This window comes from Hipposideros armiger, unplaced genomic scaffold (genome assembly GCF_001890085.2).
Source record: "Hipposideros armiger isolate ML-2016 unplaced genomic scaffold, ASM189008v1 scaffold_48, whole genome shotgun sequence".
NCBI lineage: Eukaryota > Metazoa > Chordata > Mammalia > Chiroptera > Hipposideridae > Hipposideros > Hipposideros armiger.
The window spans coordinates 1308665-1325391 of record NW_017731398.1 but is presented as its reverse complement, the minus strand read 5'-3'; the positions used below and the strand labels follow the sequence as shown (position 1 = coordinate 1325391).

The 16727-nt window shown below is 40.0% G+C and overlaps 1 protein-coding gene across 3 annotated transcripts in view; it reads left to right on the top strand.

The window, feature by feature from the left end:
- The window catches only part of SEC11A (SEC11 homolog A, signal peptidase complex subunit), a 50919-nt gene extending 34608 nt beyond the window's left edge, over window positions 1-16311 (top strand). For 2 of the 3 annotated variants that reach the window (XM_019640063.1, XM_019640061.1), the window contains 4 exons: window positions 4758-4907; window positions 9272-9391; window positions 15523-15580; window positions 15777-16311. In XM_019640063.1, the coding sequence (XP_019495608.1) occupies window positions 4758-4907; window positions 9272-9391; window positions 15523-15580; window positions 15777-15827 (379 nt within the window). In that variant the 3' untranslated portion in view covers window positions 15828-16311. Of the gene's footprint in view, window positions 1-4757; window positions 4908-9271; window positions 9392-9922; window positions 9961-15522; window positions 15581-15776 lie in introns of all 3 variants that reach the window. The other variant, XM_019640062.1, reaches the window with a different exon arrangement.
- The last annotated feature ends 416 nt before the right edge of the window (window positions 16312-16727 follow it).

Below are 16727 nucleotides of genomic sequence, written 5' to 3'. Positions count from 1 at the left end.
GCCCCGGTTCGGATCCCACATGAGGGCCAGTGATGCTGCGCCCTCTACAGCTAAGATGGTGAACAACAGCTCGACCTGGAGCTGGGCTGCCATGAGTTGCCTGCGACAGAATAGAATGCAGTGGGGCTGGCCCGCAGTGAGTGTGAGCTTTTGTGACCTGCTGTGAGTGGCTGTCCAATGGCCAGCCAGTGACTGCCTCTCCCGGGAAGAGCACAATAATAATACCAGCATGGGCCAGTGAAGCGACATCCTCTACAACTAGACTGAAGAACAAAAGGACAGCAACTTGTTTGTTCCCCTTCCCCTGATTCCCCAACGCTGTTCCCCTCCCCCAATTCCCCAATAAAAAAAATCTTTTAAAAAAAAAGTGATGTTTGGATAAGTTATTTGGTAGCGAAGTTATTTATCTACTGAACTTTTCTGATTCCCAATGCAGTATAAAAAAAAGAAATGAAAAGAGACCAGGTCATATTAGAAAAGAATCTGGTTAAGACTGGACGGAGCAGTCATTAGAAGAAGACAGTTTATGGGCCGGCCGAGTGGCGCGTTGGTTAAGAACTGGCTTGGGACACCAGAGGGCCCCGGTTCAGATCCCACATACGAGGGCTAGTGACACTGCCCTCTACAGCTAAGATGCTCAACAACAGCTCGACCTGGAGTTGGGTTGCCGTGAGTCAACGGTGATGGCGTAGGCTGCAGCCCCTGCTGCAGTGAGTTGCCATGGGCTACCGTGTGTAGCCAGCAGCCGCCTTGAGCGGCCATCCAGAAGCCAGCGACTGATCTGCCTCACCCGGGAAGAGCGCAATGATGGTGCCAACTTGGACCAGTGAAGCAACGTCCTCCACAACTAGACTGAAGAACAAAAAAGACAGCAACTTGTCTGTTCCCCTTCCCCCAGTTCCCCAGTGCTGTTCCCATCCTCCAATTCCCCAATTAAAACAAACAAACAAACAAAAAGAACAAGGCAGTTTATGTGATCTGGGTGGCCAGGTAGGTTTTACCTGGTCAGGGTTTCACGTCACTCCAAGGAATATAATTTTTACCTGAACCAAATATGTCTCAGAAGACTCAGGCCAGCTAAGAATACACTTTCAGGACTTGTGGGGAGCAACTAACTAGGAGTGAAGACAACTACTTTGTTATGTATTTTGTTAAGTTTCAGGGAACATTCAAAACTGATTTTTTTTCCCTTTACAGAGCTGAAGTCAGTTTTAAAATATTTAATTTATTTATATATAATTTCTTATAAAATTTATCATTGATGTTTAAATTTAAAAGTATAGTTTAATCAGATAGTATTAAGTTTAGTAGTATTTTATTTAATGTTTAAAAAGTTTCCCTTGCTTTATTTATTTTTTAATTTTTTTAATTGGGGAATTGGGGGAAGGGAACAGCACTGGGGAATCGGGGGAACAGACAAGTTGCTGTCCTTTTGTTCTTCATTCTAGTTGTGGAGGATGTTGGCGCTTTTCCTGGGTGAGGCAGATCGTTCGCCGGCCTCTGGATGGCCGCTCACCGCGGCTCATGGCAGCTCACACTGGCTGTCGGCCACACAGGGTAACTTACGGCAGCCCACTGCAGCAGAGGCTGCGGCCTATGCCGTCACTGGCGACTCACGGCAGCCCAGCTCCAGGTCAAGCTGTTGTTCACCATCTTAGCTGTAGAGGACACAGCATCACTGGCCCTCATGTGGGATCCGAACCAGGACCCTGCTGCTCAGAGCTGGCGTCCCAAGCCAACTCCTAACCAACGCGCCACACGGCCGGCCCCCTTGGTTTATTTTTTAATGGTCCTCTCACTACTACACACTTTTATCTATGTTTAATTGCCATCTAATTCTGAATTCTTAAATCTTTTATTTCCTGTCCAACTTTCTTCCCTGGTCTAGACTCTTGTTTTCACCCTACACTGGCTGAAAATCTGGATATTAACACCTGCATCTGGATATTAACCAGGCACTTGAAACTCCATTATAAAAGTGAATAACTCACCTTCTTTTCCCACAAGCTTATTCTTCTTCCTCCTATTTCTATGACTGTCACTGCCATCTGCTCAGTTGCCAAAGTTGAAAACCTAGCAGTCATTCCTGCTCCCTCCTTCTGTGATATCCATTTGGCCATCAAATTCTTTTTCTTCTCTCTATTCTACCCTTTTATAGTTTTCCTCCCTGCTGTTGTTCTATTTCAGCCCCTCATCATTTCCAGCCTGGGCTGTTTTAGTGACCTTTAAAAAAATGCTGTTTCAGAGCCAGCCGAGTGGCACGTTGGTTAACAGCTGGCTTGGGATGCCAGAGAGCCCCGGTTCGGATCCCACATTAGGGCCAGTGACGCTGCCCTCTACAGCTAAGATGCTGAACAACAGCTCAACTTGGAGCTGGGCTGCCGTGAGTTGCCTGCAATGGCGTAGGCTGCAACCACTGTTGCAGTGGGTTGCCATGGGCTGCCGTGTGTGGCCGGCAGCCAGCATGAGCAGCCAGCAGCCGCTGTGAGCGGCCCTCCAGAAGCCAGTGACTGATCTGCCTCACCCGGGAAGAGCGCAATGATGGTGCCAACTTGGACCAGTGAAGCAACGTCCTCCACAACTAGACTGAAGAACAAAACGACAACAACTTGTCTGTTCCCCTTCCCCCGATTCCCCGGGGCTGTTCCCATCCCCCAATTCCCCAATAAAAATCTTTAGAAAAAAAAAAAGGCTGTTTTAATGAGGAAAAATGTTAGTATATTTTCATTATACAAAATGTTGAAAACATACCCCCAAAAATCTAGATGAAACTAAGCCACCCATAGTTCTGGGATATAATCACTATTAACATTTTTATCTCTTTTTTCATGTGTATTATTTCTTACATAATTGAGGTAATTCCATATATGCATCCTTTTCTCTATTTTTTCCCCTTATCATTCTCATGTCCATGTTTTTTAGTTTTTAAAGAGAAGAAAGCTTATTTTCTCGTTTCACAAATAAACTGTTTTCATGTTTCTAATAGCACTTTTAATAGTTGCCAAGTGTTCAATTATAAGTAAGAACCTGGACGACTGGTCTCCCAATCTGCATCTTCACCTTTTCCAGTTTACTCATTAATTCAATAAGTATTTAAATGTCTTTTATATACTCTATAGCTTCTGCAGTGATGTTTCTTTTTTACTTTTTCAGTTTTTCATTGTTTTTTAATTCTTTGTTGAAGTGATTTAAATGCGAACATGATTATGATACTCCCTGTTTAAAATTCTAGTGTGGCTCAGAGACAGTTTAGCACAGTGAAAGTGGGTTCTGTCACACTCCCTTGGTTCAAATCTCACCTTTATCTTTTTTTTTTTTAATAACTTTAGACCTTTCTAAGTCTCAGTCTCCTTATCTATAAAGTTGGGCTAATAATAGTACCTATATTGTACAGTTGTTCTAAAGATATAAAAAACAAACTTAGGATAGCACTTTGTGCTCGATAAAGATGACTCATTCAGCCAGAGCCACTCAGCTTTTATCTGTTTTATTTATATATACTCTCCAAGCAAGGTTTTATCTTGAAGCAGGTGAACAAAGGATGGCACTGATTTTTAAAATCAATCGAAGATCTTGAAAAGTACACAGCTAGAATACCTACTGTAATATTTCACCAAGCACATGTCCTGTCTTTTGTCTGAACACCTTCTGAAAAAGGGAACTCAATGCCCCCATGAGGAACCTTAACAAAACTTTTAAGAATAAAATGTACTGAAAATCCATCTTCCTAGTGGTCCCCAAATTTTGCTGTTGGAACCACCTGGGATCTTTACAAAATGCTGATACCTTTCTTGCATCCCCAGACATTCTGATTTAAATTGTTTGAGATGTGACTTGGACACTGAGATTTTTAAAAATGTTCTCCAGGAGATTCTAATGTTCAGCAAAATTTGGGAACCAGTGTGGACATGGTCGTGTTCCTGTCTTGAATTCTATTCCCTGTCTATCCATTTGCCTCTTACTAAATTTATTGTTATTGAAAACTGGAGCTTGAGTTTCTGAAAATAATATTGATAGGCTTCTTCATAGAAAGAAAAGGTTCATTAATTAGCGCAAGTATCTTAGGACCTTGGCATAGGGTAGAACAGGTGAGAGGTGAGGAGTTTGTCCTCAATAATTACGGTGGCATTGAATCCTTTCCTTGTTTCTGAAATTCTTAGGCAAAACTCTCTGCCCTTGTCCTTGGTTTTCTTTCTTGTTTTCTCTTTTTAAAATAAGTTGATAACAGAAGCATTATCTCTGTGGCTGACTGTTCTTTGACTTGATGAGCCGTTCTTCCTTCTTAATGGGTTGAAATCATAAGGTCATCTTGGTCTGTATCTTTCTAAATGGCAGCAGAAGATGATCCAGTCCTCATTTGAATATTTGAATATATTTAGCGTTTTCAGATGAAGTGAGAATAAGGGCAGTGATTATAAAGTTCATTCTTTTATATTTCATTCGTCACTTGAAATTTTGAAAGGTTAAGGAATTAGTAACATTGCCCTTTTCAATATTTAAGTTCCTTTGAATAGTAATGCTTGAAATGAAACTAGTTAGTGAATGCTAATAACTAAAGAAGCCTTTAGTGTAACTCATTAGTATGAGGAAACCGTATTTTAAGAACAGTACACATTTATGTCAGTGTATGTGGTTAAGGTACTGAGTTTACTCTGAAGGAGATACTTTTGATTGTTTTGTTGAATATCTAATTTTGAAAGCAAATTTAATCTCAGACTTTTTTTTTTTTTGCTATTCTATTCTTCTTTCCCTCCCAGTGGCAGCATGGAACCTGCATTTCATAGAGGAGATCTTCTCTTTCTAACAAATCGAGTTGAAGATCCCATACGAGTGGGAGAAATTGTTGTTTTTAGGATAGAAGGAAGAGAGATCCCTATAGTTCACCGAGTCTTGAAGATTCATGAAAAGTATGTGCAAACTGCGTCTTCTGTTTTAAAATATTTTTATGTTTTAGTGTCTATAGTATTTACTTTTGATAGCCTAAAGATTAAGAAAGGATGGGAAACTCCTAGGTCCTTCTTCCAATCCATTTTTATGAATGTCTGAAGGCTTGGTGAACATTTGGAAAACTAAATCGTTATTTATTAATTCATTTATTCATATTTCCCTCAGGATTTTCTCCGGAGGTTTTTCTTGGTTCCCTTCCCCTTCCCAACTAGATCAGTAACCCTGTGTATTCCAAAGCAGTGAACAACTTAAAGGGCCTCCTTACCTGTGTAAGAACGTCCCTCTCAGGCGATATGGGCCCGCCCTCCCGGGGCGAACTGTTGGTCCTGAGGCTAGTTTGATTAAGAGGCATTGGTCACGTCAAGCAGCAGGAAACATTTTGCCTAACGCTCTATCCATCGTGATTAGCTCTTGCAATCTCACACAGCACCCTCTTCCGCAGTGGTCCCTGAGCCTCTGAGGAGGTGGAGGACATAGTTGTCACTTTCCGTGACAGTTGTCCGCATTGTAGACAAACGCCACAACAGCAGTATACTGTTATTGTACTTATATATATCAGCACTGTATATAATCCCCCAAAATGACACAAAGAGTGATCCCAAATAGGATCTTCTGATATAATACAGGAGGTAGCCCTAATCTGTTAAAAAAAAAAAATCTTTAAGGCAATCTAACAGACATTTTAAATAGGAATATATTTATCAGCTTGTTCAAATCCCGAAGACAGTTTCTAAAATCTAAGTTATTCTTTTAAATATCGAGTGCTGTATTTTAGAATTAGAAAGGACACATGTAAAAAAAAACCTTAAGAATCACCTGTGGGTGGAGGTGAGGCATACCAATAAGCAAAAACTTTCACCTCTCTGGGCCTCAGTTTCCCTCTCTGTAATATAAAGAGGGTCAGGAAAATGAATTGTAAGATCTCTGAGCTCTAAGTCTGTGCTCTCCTGTCCAGCTGCATATTCCTCAGCCCCGCCCTTCCAACTCTGTAGTATTTCTAGTTAAGGAAAACGTTCAGAAGGGAAGGAAAGAAAGAAATGAAGGGAAAGGAGGCTCCCTGGAGTGAAATGGTGGGGTCGATTGAGGAGGATGAGAAAGCCTAAATAAATATGATTTTATCCTCACCACCCTCTAAAGTAGTTTATCTTCTCCACCTAAAGAAGAGGCAACTGCCAATTGCTGCTTTTATAAAAATCCTTATGAACACCCTCGTTTAGACGAGTTCTTTCTTTGTTGGTGAAATAAAGATCTGACTGCTTTTTTTTCCAGACTTGAGTATATATTTTGAAAGATGATGATTTTTAAATGACGTTTTATTATTGACTAGGAAGGAATAACTTCATTTTTTTAGAAATTTGTTTTGGAATTGTGAAGGTTTATTCAGCATGGGTAGTATTTTCCAGAGTCTTAAAGTGGATTCGTGTTGTTTATTCTCAGCACTGCCTGTTGTGAACATAGCAGAACCCACTTTCCCCTGAATTTATCAGACAAAATCAAATTAAACCCATGCCCTGCTTTAGGTAGAGAAGAGAAATTATCCATTTTTACGTGTGAGCCTTTGAAATCGAGTGATTTTTTTAAATTTTAAAATGGTTCATCTTGTTTCAGGGCAGGTTCATTGACATGTTATATTAACTACAGATTCCTTACATTTAAAAATAATTTTTAATTCTGAATACTGTATGTACTTACAATCTGGGAGTTTTGGTGATTTATTTTAGACCCTTGAGATGCCTTCAATTGCAGGCCAGTATAAATAATATCCTATTAATATTCTGAAGTTTCCAGTTTCCTTTTTTGCTTTTCTTTTGGAGAGACTAAAATACCTGGTTGTAATAATCATTTTATTTAATAGTATTAACACTGTTCTTAAATGTGGGACCAAATAACAACCAAAATAGATGAAGTTTTGTAGTCAGTGCGTCTCTCGTAAGAAAGAAAATTCTGGGGAGCATTTGAAATCTTCCTCCCCAGCATAAGTTGTCAGTTTGGCTCAAATAAACTTATAAAAATTCAGAAAAGAAAAAAAAAAAGGAAAGAAAATTCTGAGCTTTAAGAAGATTAGAGGTAGGAATTGTTCAACTGTCCTCTCTTGTTCGCATTCCTCCTTTCCTTCTTCACCTGTGTATGTAAGGCACCTTTGTAAATTTGTAAATATTATATAAAGCTCTTTTTTTCATATATTGAATCTCCATCTTATGAACATTCTTATTATTATGTGTATTCTTACACATGATTTTGCAGAAAATTGCAAAATACAGAAAACAGAATCACATATAATCCTAGCACCCAGAGAGAATGTTAAATTTTGGGAAATTCTCTTTTTGCTTTATAAACATACTATATAGTTTACCTTTAACCATCTATAAAGCGCTTATTTGCTCCCTTCTACCATCACAGTATGATGGTTGAATTCAGTTGTAAACGCATTGAGCTCCTTGGAGGTATAGGATGTTAAATATCTGGTCCCTGTACCGGCAAGGGAAAAGTCCTGTATAAATGTGTCAGCAATCAGTATTTGGAACCTAAGAGTTGGGAACTGCTGGAGAGGGTTAATAGCAGGTCTCACGGGAGCTGGTTGCCACCAGAGAATATTTGTTTCACTGTTAACTAGATGGAGACCTATGCTTTTGCAAGCAGCGATAGTGGTCTCTCCTGACTGTATCACAGAGGCGGGAAATGGGGTATGTTTGGTTGGTTGGTTGATTGGTTGATTTGATTTGTTGGCAAATCAAGTCTTCGGGAATAGCCCAGATCTCCGGTAGCATCCCTTTTCTTTCCTGGGGAGTTTCCCGTTTTCCAGACTTGTTTCATATTTGATTTTACTCTTTTGCCTCTGTGGGGTTGTTGTTCCTTTCATGGTAGAATTGACTCTTCCTTCCTGCTGCTCCTGACTTTCACTCCTGCAGCTAGACCCTCTTGGCACCTGTCCGCTTACCCTCCAGCATCTTTCAGAAATTCTTTCACTTCTGAGGTGTCAACTGCAGATTATTTTTCTGTGTATATATTTGCATTTTTTCTTATGGGAATCTCATTTTTAATGTGACTGTTTCTACCTAACTGTTTCTGGTGTTTTTATCACCTCCAAATTTAGTTTCATCTGCAGATTTAGTGTCTAGTGAGCCAGTTTCTGGCTTAGCATCTAAGTGGATATTAATGGATATCAACTGGAGTGTAATGCTAATTTTTTCTTTCTAGTATACTGGTTAACCCAAACTCACTTGAAATAATTTTAAGACCGTCTTTATCAACTATAAAATGTACTTTGCTTTCAATTACAGTTTAAAATTATTAGAAACCTCATGGTTCTTTAGTAGAATGAAACCAATAATTTTCTGCTCAAGTAAGATGCTGTTATTTTTGCTTTTGTTTTATTTTTTTAAATATGTTGACTTTCTAACATGCATAAAAGTAGATAAAACAATAAAAACTCCCATGTACCTATCACCCGGCCCCAATAATTATCAATCTATGGCCAGTTCTTCCCCACCTGCACTACATACTCTTTCCCCTCTCCTACCTTTATTTTGAATCAAATCCTGGATGTCATGTCATGTCATATGTAAATATTTCAGTAAATAGCTATGAGATATAATCAAATGAGCTTTTTAAAAATACAACTACAGTTAGTATGTCTATACCTAAAAAAATGAATAATCGTTCCTTTGTTTTATTAAGTTTGCAATCTTTGTTCAAATTCCCAATTGTGTCATAACTTTTTTTTTAACAGTTTGTTTAAATCCAGATTCAAATAAGCTCCTTGGTTGCAATTGGTTAATAGGGATTTATATAGTGTCTTTTATTTAATCTGTAAATTCCTTCTCCAACTTTCTTTGTTCCTTGCAATTTATTGGTTGAAGAAACTCGGTTATTCTGTAGTTTCCCAGAGTCTTCGTTTTGCTGATTATACCCTATGGGATAGTTTAATGTGTTCCTTTGCTCTTTGTATTTCCAGAAAATTGGTGGTTTGTGTTTATTTGAATGTAAAAATGAAATTATACTGTACATGCTATTTTGTAATTTTTTCTTCACTTAATACAATTTGTATGCTATTTCAGTGTCATTAAATACTCTTCTACAACATTGTACTTAATGCTTACCTAGTATTTCAACTCCTGAATGTTAGACTTTTAGCTTGTTTCCCGTTTCTCCCTGTTACAAGCTACACAGCTATGAACACCCTTTTAGTTAAATAAATATTTTGATATTGGGAATAAGGATAAAATACCACAGTTCCACAGGAATTTTTGGTTAACAAGCAAATTTTGTGCTTTCAAATGGCATGAAGGTATTTGATGACTTGGGTTTCCCTTACTCTGTTAAGGCAAAATGGACACATCAAGTTTTTGACCAAAGGAGATAATAATGCGGTTGATGATCGAGGCCTCTATAAACAAGGACAACATTGGCTAGAGAAAAAAGATGTTGTGGGAAGAGCGAGGGGGTAAGTACAGAGGGGAGCACTTGCTGCGTTTCTCATGTCACTTGAACATGACCCGCTCAATCGTATTTTCTGATCATACACGCTGAATATAATGGTTCAGTCCAGGTTCTACCAACTCATCTTGTTGTATCCTTTGAAAAAGTCTGCTTCTTAAAAATACATCTGAAACTTCAGGTATACTGCTTCAGAGCGGAGGACATGGGGTGCAATAAAAGAATAGAATATTAGGGATGAGATGAATTGGAGTAACATTTAAAAAAATTCGTTTGTTTATTTAATTCATTCGAGAAATGTTATTGGGCACCTTTCGTGTACTCTGTTGTCTGTACTGTGCCAGGCTCTGGGGACCCAGAGCAGTATCAATACTGCTTCATGAAACTTAGATTTCTTAAGCATTTACTGAGTCAGCAACTTAAAATATTCATCTATATTCATTTTATCATGTTAATTTATTCCATACTGTTATATTTCTAATCTTGACATTATTGAGGTCGAATGAAACTAAAGTTATATTAAGCCTGTTTATTTCAGATTGTATCAGGAGAACAGATCAGTGGAGGACAGGAATTGTAAGTTCTTGGCACGAGGAAGTATGCGATTATAACTACCTTCATGTTATTAATAGTATTAACAATAACTCACATTTATTAGGGCTTACTATGTGCCAGAGGCTTATTCTAAGTGCTTTACAATTATTACCTCATTTTAACCTCAGAACAACCCTAAGGTTTCCATTCTACAGATGAGGAAACACAGATGGATTAGGTTGCTTATCTAAGGTCACACTAATGATAACAAGTGGCTGGCTGACTCTGGAGCCCACCTTCTTAACCGTCACACTGAGATTACTGGCATGACACTTCCGAACTGGGTAGCTGCTGGTTCTCACTATGTAGACGCCACATGGCAGGCACTCCTACCGCTGCCAGAACATCTGTTCCTTCTTTCTGAGTTAGGACATACCATGTGGATTCAGAGGGATGCTGTTAGCCAACAGACCCCCACATTGAGGAACTTGGTTCCCATAGAGAAGCGTGTGCGCTTAACTGAGTGAAAGCTGCCTCCGTTACAGCACAAGAGATGCTCAGTCTGGGGCCAGAGAGATCGGATCAGAACAAGCACCCATGGCTTTGTCTCCTGCAGAGCTGGGGCTTTTTGTGCATTTTGAAGTTCAGGGGAACTTCATTTCTTATGATAGAGCCAAACATACCTTTATCGTCCAAATTAGATCACCAGTGCTTCTGAGAAGTCATTGTCCCCATCTCCCTCAGTTCCTAAGAACAACCTGTTATGATTATTCACTCATCAATCTCTTCAAGTCTTTTTGTTTTTCCTTTAATCGTAAATGTACAGATTCGTGTAGAAACATAAGGGAAATAATCATCAAAAAGCCAAGTCACTTCTCTCCTTCTGCTCCCCCATAAATATTTAACTTTTTGGTGGTATAAAGATGCAGATGTTAATACATACATATGTGTATACACAATAAGCACATTTTGTGTATAAGGAAACAGTGGTCACACTGTTTATAGCCTTTTTTCACCCCCTAGAGTTATTAGTATCTTTGCAAATCAAAAGTTTTATCTCCATATCGTCTTTTTCAAAAGTGTATGCTATTCCACCATATGGATAGACTTTTTTTTTTTTAATTTAATTGGAGAACAGCGTGTTTCTTTAGGACCCATCAGCTCCAAGTCAAGTAGTTGCTTCAGTCTAGTTGTGGAGGGCACATCTCAGTGGCCCGTGTGGGAGTTGAACCAGGAACCTTGGTGTTCTGAGCACTGCACCTTGCACTGTAACCACCTGAGCTAACCGGTGGTCCCTGGATAGACTATTTTTATTTAGACAATCTCCTGTTGTTGAATGCTCTGACTGTTTCCATTCTTTAAATTGTGAACCATATTGTAATGAGCATCCTTGTTACATGTATCTCAGTGCCTCTTCCCAGTCATTCCTTCACAGTAAATTCGCAGAAGTGAAATTACTGGGTGAAACATATGCTTGTTTTAAGGCTTCTGACAAATTTTGCCATGCTGTTTTATTTATACTCCTACCAGTATAACAGAGTTCCTTTATCTGGATCTTGGTTCTCAGGTGTTTAATGCAGCTCTCTGCTCACGCTGGCTCCTTGTTTGGGTAAAAGATGCCTTGTCCTATGAAAGGGTGGAGGAGCCAGTCTTTCACTCAAGTAACTTGTCTTTCTGAAGAACTGGAAAAATCCCAAATGATACACAATGTTATTTCTAAAATTCCAAAATTTAAGATAATAGACCCTTATGTGGCTTTTAATAAAAAAATGTAATAGTCTGGCACTCTCTGAGTTAGGTAACTCTCCATGAAGTATAAACATCTGAGCATGAACAGCACGGGCACAGGATCTGAACTGTACAAATTCACTTTCCATTTATTTTACCACTGCTTACATTGACGCAATGGGGCATAGCGCCTCCTTTTGTGGAAATTGTGTTTATAAAACCCTAAACTGATAAGTCAAAGTCAGACTGTGCCCTGATGTTGAGAACAGAACTTTTCCACACATCATTCTGTGACTGGTATAAATGTCTTTATGCATTAAAAAAAATTTTTTTTCAAGCAGCTGCACACTAAAAAATTTTACGCTGAGGCCTAATACCTTAAATAAAACAAGTAAAAAAAATTATTTTGAAATGTAATTCACACATATTGGGGTATAAAATTCACCTTTTTAAAGTGTATAATTCATTGGGCTTTATTATATTCACAAGGTGTGTAACCATCACCACTATCTAATTCCAGAACATTTCCACAACCCAGAAAGAAAACTCTGTTCTCATTTGCAGTCAGTCCCCATCCCCTTCTCCCTGCAGGCCCTGGCAACCACTAATCTACTTTCTGCCTCCATGGATTGCCTGCTCTGGACGTTTTATATAAATGGAATCTTACAATATGTGGTCTTTTATGTGTGGCTTTTTTCATGTAGCAGAAGGTGTGCAAGGTTCATTCATGTTGTAACATGTAATAAAAACAGTTTTACAAAATGAAACTAATACTGAATCAACTAAGTATTTAATAGGGGTGATTCTTTCTAAATTTAGGGAGTTGAAAAACACTTGAGGAGCTGTTAGTCAAAGAAGAGTCGAGAGCAACAGGAGAAAAGAATGAAAGCTGGCAAATCAGGGAATAGAGAAATATTGATAATGGAAAAGAAATAAAAACAAGGAAAGAGCAGAGTAATTGGACTGAAATCAGTTTCACTCATGAGGCTCTTAAAACATACTTTGTACTGAACTTGAAACAGGTCATTTTGGGATAGAAACAGTGCTCCTTTGTAAGTTAGCTACTGGGTCCAAACTTCCCAGACACACCCCTTTTAACACCTGACAAGACTGTTCTCCCCCATTAGGTAGTTCTTCCCCCTGAGGCTACTTCCTCAGCAGCACTTGAATCCCAGGGTACCCAAGGCGTGCTTATACCCACACTCTGCCTTCTAGAGGATAACTTGGCACAGCCTGGTGTTGGGGTTGGCTTTGTGGCTGGCATTTGTTTTACTTATTTTAAACCTTCTGCTTATCATCAACTCTGCTTTAGCAGATTTCATGCAACTGACTTGAATTTAGGACAACGGATGATAGCAGCTTTATGCATTCTTTGCTATCTCTGTCCATAGAAGGAACTGATGATACAGATAATTTAGGTCTTTTGTTTGACTTTGGACTGCCTGTCATCCTGGCAGCCTTAGGTTTTGCTTGTGTTACTCCTAAAGATCAAGGTGCTTCCTTGTCACTCACGATGGCAAGGAAAAACCAGCCTTAGGGGGAAATGTTTCCATGGATAACTCACAGCAGACTTTGTGATCCTTGGGAGCCAAAGGTTGTGGTTCTTTGAGCATAGCTATTGCGTGGAGGTAACAGAAGTCTCTGCTCATGAGAATGGCTGCTGATAAGTCGTCAGATCAGAATTAGCAGCCCGATATGGTCTTAATAGAAATCACAGATGCTCTTATAGCTTTTCATCTGCATTTTACTGCCAGGCACTTGCCCTTATGTTCTTAAAGTAGATGATTTACCTAAGCTGTTGCTCATGGAAAGCTGTTGCTTTTATGAAGGTGCTATAAATGGGACAAAAGAGATAGCAGAGTTATTACATTAAAAAGAAAAACATGTGTATTAAAAATATAGAGAGCATCTATAGCCATACTGGTCTAGAAACGTTAAACATATTTTTTTCCATTTGTATAGGGGTAACACACTGCATTAAATATGTAAGGTCTTATCTACATGGGTTTGACTACAGAAACTAATATTCTCTAAATAATGAAAAAAACAGAGAGAGAAAGAGCCTCTATCCACCCTCCTAGACCTTAGCTGTGCCGTACTGTGGTGACTGTTATTTTCAGCTCTCAGAGGCCCTAGGGCTTGAAACTAGTGTGGGCCATGAGAGGGGATAATGTTTGCCACCACATGCTGGCCCCATGCATCTATCTGACTTGCTAGAACTGTGCTTCTTGTATTTCTGCGTGCAGAAACATCATTTCGGTCCCACCTTCCAGAGATGCTCTGAGTCAGTAAATCTGGGGAAGGTATAGCGAGCTGCATTTTTAACAAGCTGTCTAAGTGATTCTGACAAAGGAGGTCTAGGTTTTAGGAACTATCAACCTATGGAATGGGAGTTAGGGGTTGGAGAGAGAGAGAGAGATGGGTCTGGGTAATGCTGCCAGAAGGGAGAGGGGCAGGACAGGAGACAGGAAGTAAGAGGAGTTCTTAAAAGGAAGGGAAATGTACCAAAGACCAAACCTCTGTTTTTCAAGTTGGCCTAAGGCTTTGGTGGTGGCGGTGTTATGTGGGCGGTTGTTTCTGTTTGTGCACCTTTGGCCTGGTGCAGAGGTTGTGGATGTTCTGAATAAAAGTGTCTGGGCTATTTTAAAGTATGCGAAGGTCAGTCTCCACTTCAGCCAGTCCCCCTTCTCCAGGACAGCTCTAGGGCAGTGTCACCCAGTCAGCTCGAGTCCAGTGCCGTCTCCTCGCACATCGATGGCACCCTGCTAACCTTCTGCCCTGAATTCTTATGATGTTGATGAGTCTTTTGTGTTGAGAGGAGAATCAAAGTCCTGGGAGAACATGAGATCCCCAAAGGAAAGAGGAAAGAAGAAGGCTGGACATTCAAGCATTAATCAGACAGTAGTCGCCGGATGCCTTCTGTGGCAAGGCGTTGTGTTTGGCCGTGAAGATAACAGTGGGGAACAAGATTGGCATCACTTTTGCCCCGATCGAGCTTAGAGTCTAGTAGAGAGACAGATACTATACAGCTAGTTATACAACTAATTATGTAATTAAAATTGTGATGAAGACTTCAAAAGAAAAATATCAGGTGCTGTTAACTTATTGAACAGGTGGTTTTACCTACTTCAAGGAGACAAAGTTTAGGAGCAAGAGGAAAGAGCCACTAAAGACTCAGAATGTAGCAGCCAGAGGAGGATGTTGAAATAGATTTGTGGTCATCACAAATCTTAACAGAAACGAAGGAGAAAGGGGTTTCAAGGGCAAGTTTGTGGTCATCAAAGTCAAATGCTGCAGAGTACAGGAAGATGGGAGCTGAGACTGGTCTGCTCCATATGGCGATTTAAACTGTTCAGAAAGTTTCAGGATTAAGAGAGCCAAAGCCAGGTTACAGGTGTTTAAAAAAATGAGAGGATAGGGAAATCTTAAGTACTGGAATAGGGCTCTTAGGGCTCTTACATTCACTTTTGAACACTTAGCATGAAGTACCTTGTAAAGTTCTGGCTGTGTTTGCCTTGTCTCCCCAACTGAATTGACAGCTTCCTGAAGGTTATGATGACAACCCAGCCCCAGCACGGAGTCAGCATGTAGCACTAGAGTCACCAACTAGAGGTCTCAGACCTCAGATCTGGTCTAGGTTCCACCGCACAGAAGCCACGTGCTGTGCGCATGAGCCTCTGTTTCCTCATCTATAAAATGGCGCTATTCCTAACTTCCCTCTCACTGGGCTGTTGAAAGAATCTAATAGGACGGTATATACATGAATGGGCTTCATGAACGGAAAATTAGTTTTCTGTCGGAACTGAGAATGTTCAAACATGATAACAGCTACTTAGGAAGTTCTGTGACCATCAGTTTTTTTGTTTGTTTGTTTAGATTTGTTCCTTATATTGGGATTGTGACGATCCTCATGAATGACTATCCTAAATTTAAGGTAAGATCCTGTACTATATGTTTCATTAAAAATGCGATCTTTTGCTAAATTTTGGAAAGTACAGATTACAGTTAAAAGATGGCAAGTTGGTTGGATAGTGGAAAAACATATCATGGTCACCAAGGCCAGTTCAGTAACTGTGAGGACGTGTGACCTGTGAAGGCTTCTCTCACCATGCCCTGTGTTTCTTTTCTAGTACGCAGTGCTGTTTTTGCTGGGTTTATTTGTGCTGGTCCATCGGGAGTAAGAAGCCTGCCTTGCTGTTCCTGGAAGATGCCGCACTTTTTGTTACTGATGTTTGGAGTAGATGCTGGTCTGTGATTGGTGGCGTGGAGAGCACACGTGGTGGCACTTCTTGGTAGCACTGGTTGGTGTTAGTTTGTGTTTCCACGCCAGAGTCTATGTGGGCGGGTGTGTGTGCACCACCGCGTGCACCCGAGGGGACTTTCAATCACAGGATTTCATATGTTGTCATTGTCACACTTTCGCATTTTTGTACATTCGTGACTTTTTTATATTAAAAGGTTGAGCCAAAGCCCCCAGTGTTTGTACTTTGAAGCCACGCTTCACTTCTAAAGTGCCTACAGAGTGCTGTAAATGAACACGCAGCTCGCTCTGCACGAGCTTGAAGCGTCATTCCTCCTTATAATGGGAATGGCATATACTGAGGTGGTCCGAAGTCTTAACTTTGCAAAATTTTAAATAAAAGACTTTGCATATTGAACCCCTTATCCCTGACTTGTGTTTGTCGGGAAAGTTCTGCATCTGCCTTCCTGTGCTGGCTCTTAGTGCCCCTGGGGGAGTGAAGGCTTTGGTGGGAACAATCCTTCAGCTACAAGATTGTCCTAACACTCCCACTGTTTTGGGGTTTATTTGTTCTTGCTTTGATTTTGTGAAGCCAAAGTAGCCATTGACAGTCATAGGAAATCTCTTAGTCCTAAACTTGATTCTTGACTAGGGTGTGACCCCAATGTGTATAAACCCAGCTGGTGCTGCTGAGAGGTTCAGAAAATGTCACTTTGCTGTACAGACTCATAACCTTTTCTACACTTGAGACTTCTCAGCCCTGTCTACACGAAGGCAGCGTGTTTCAGCTGGAGGAGGCACGTGGAAGTGCTGGAAGGCAAGCATGCTGCTTGTTTGCTTT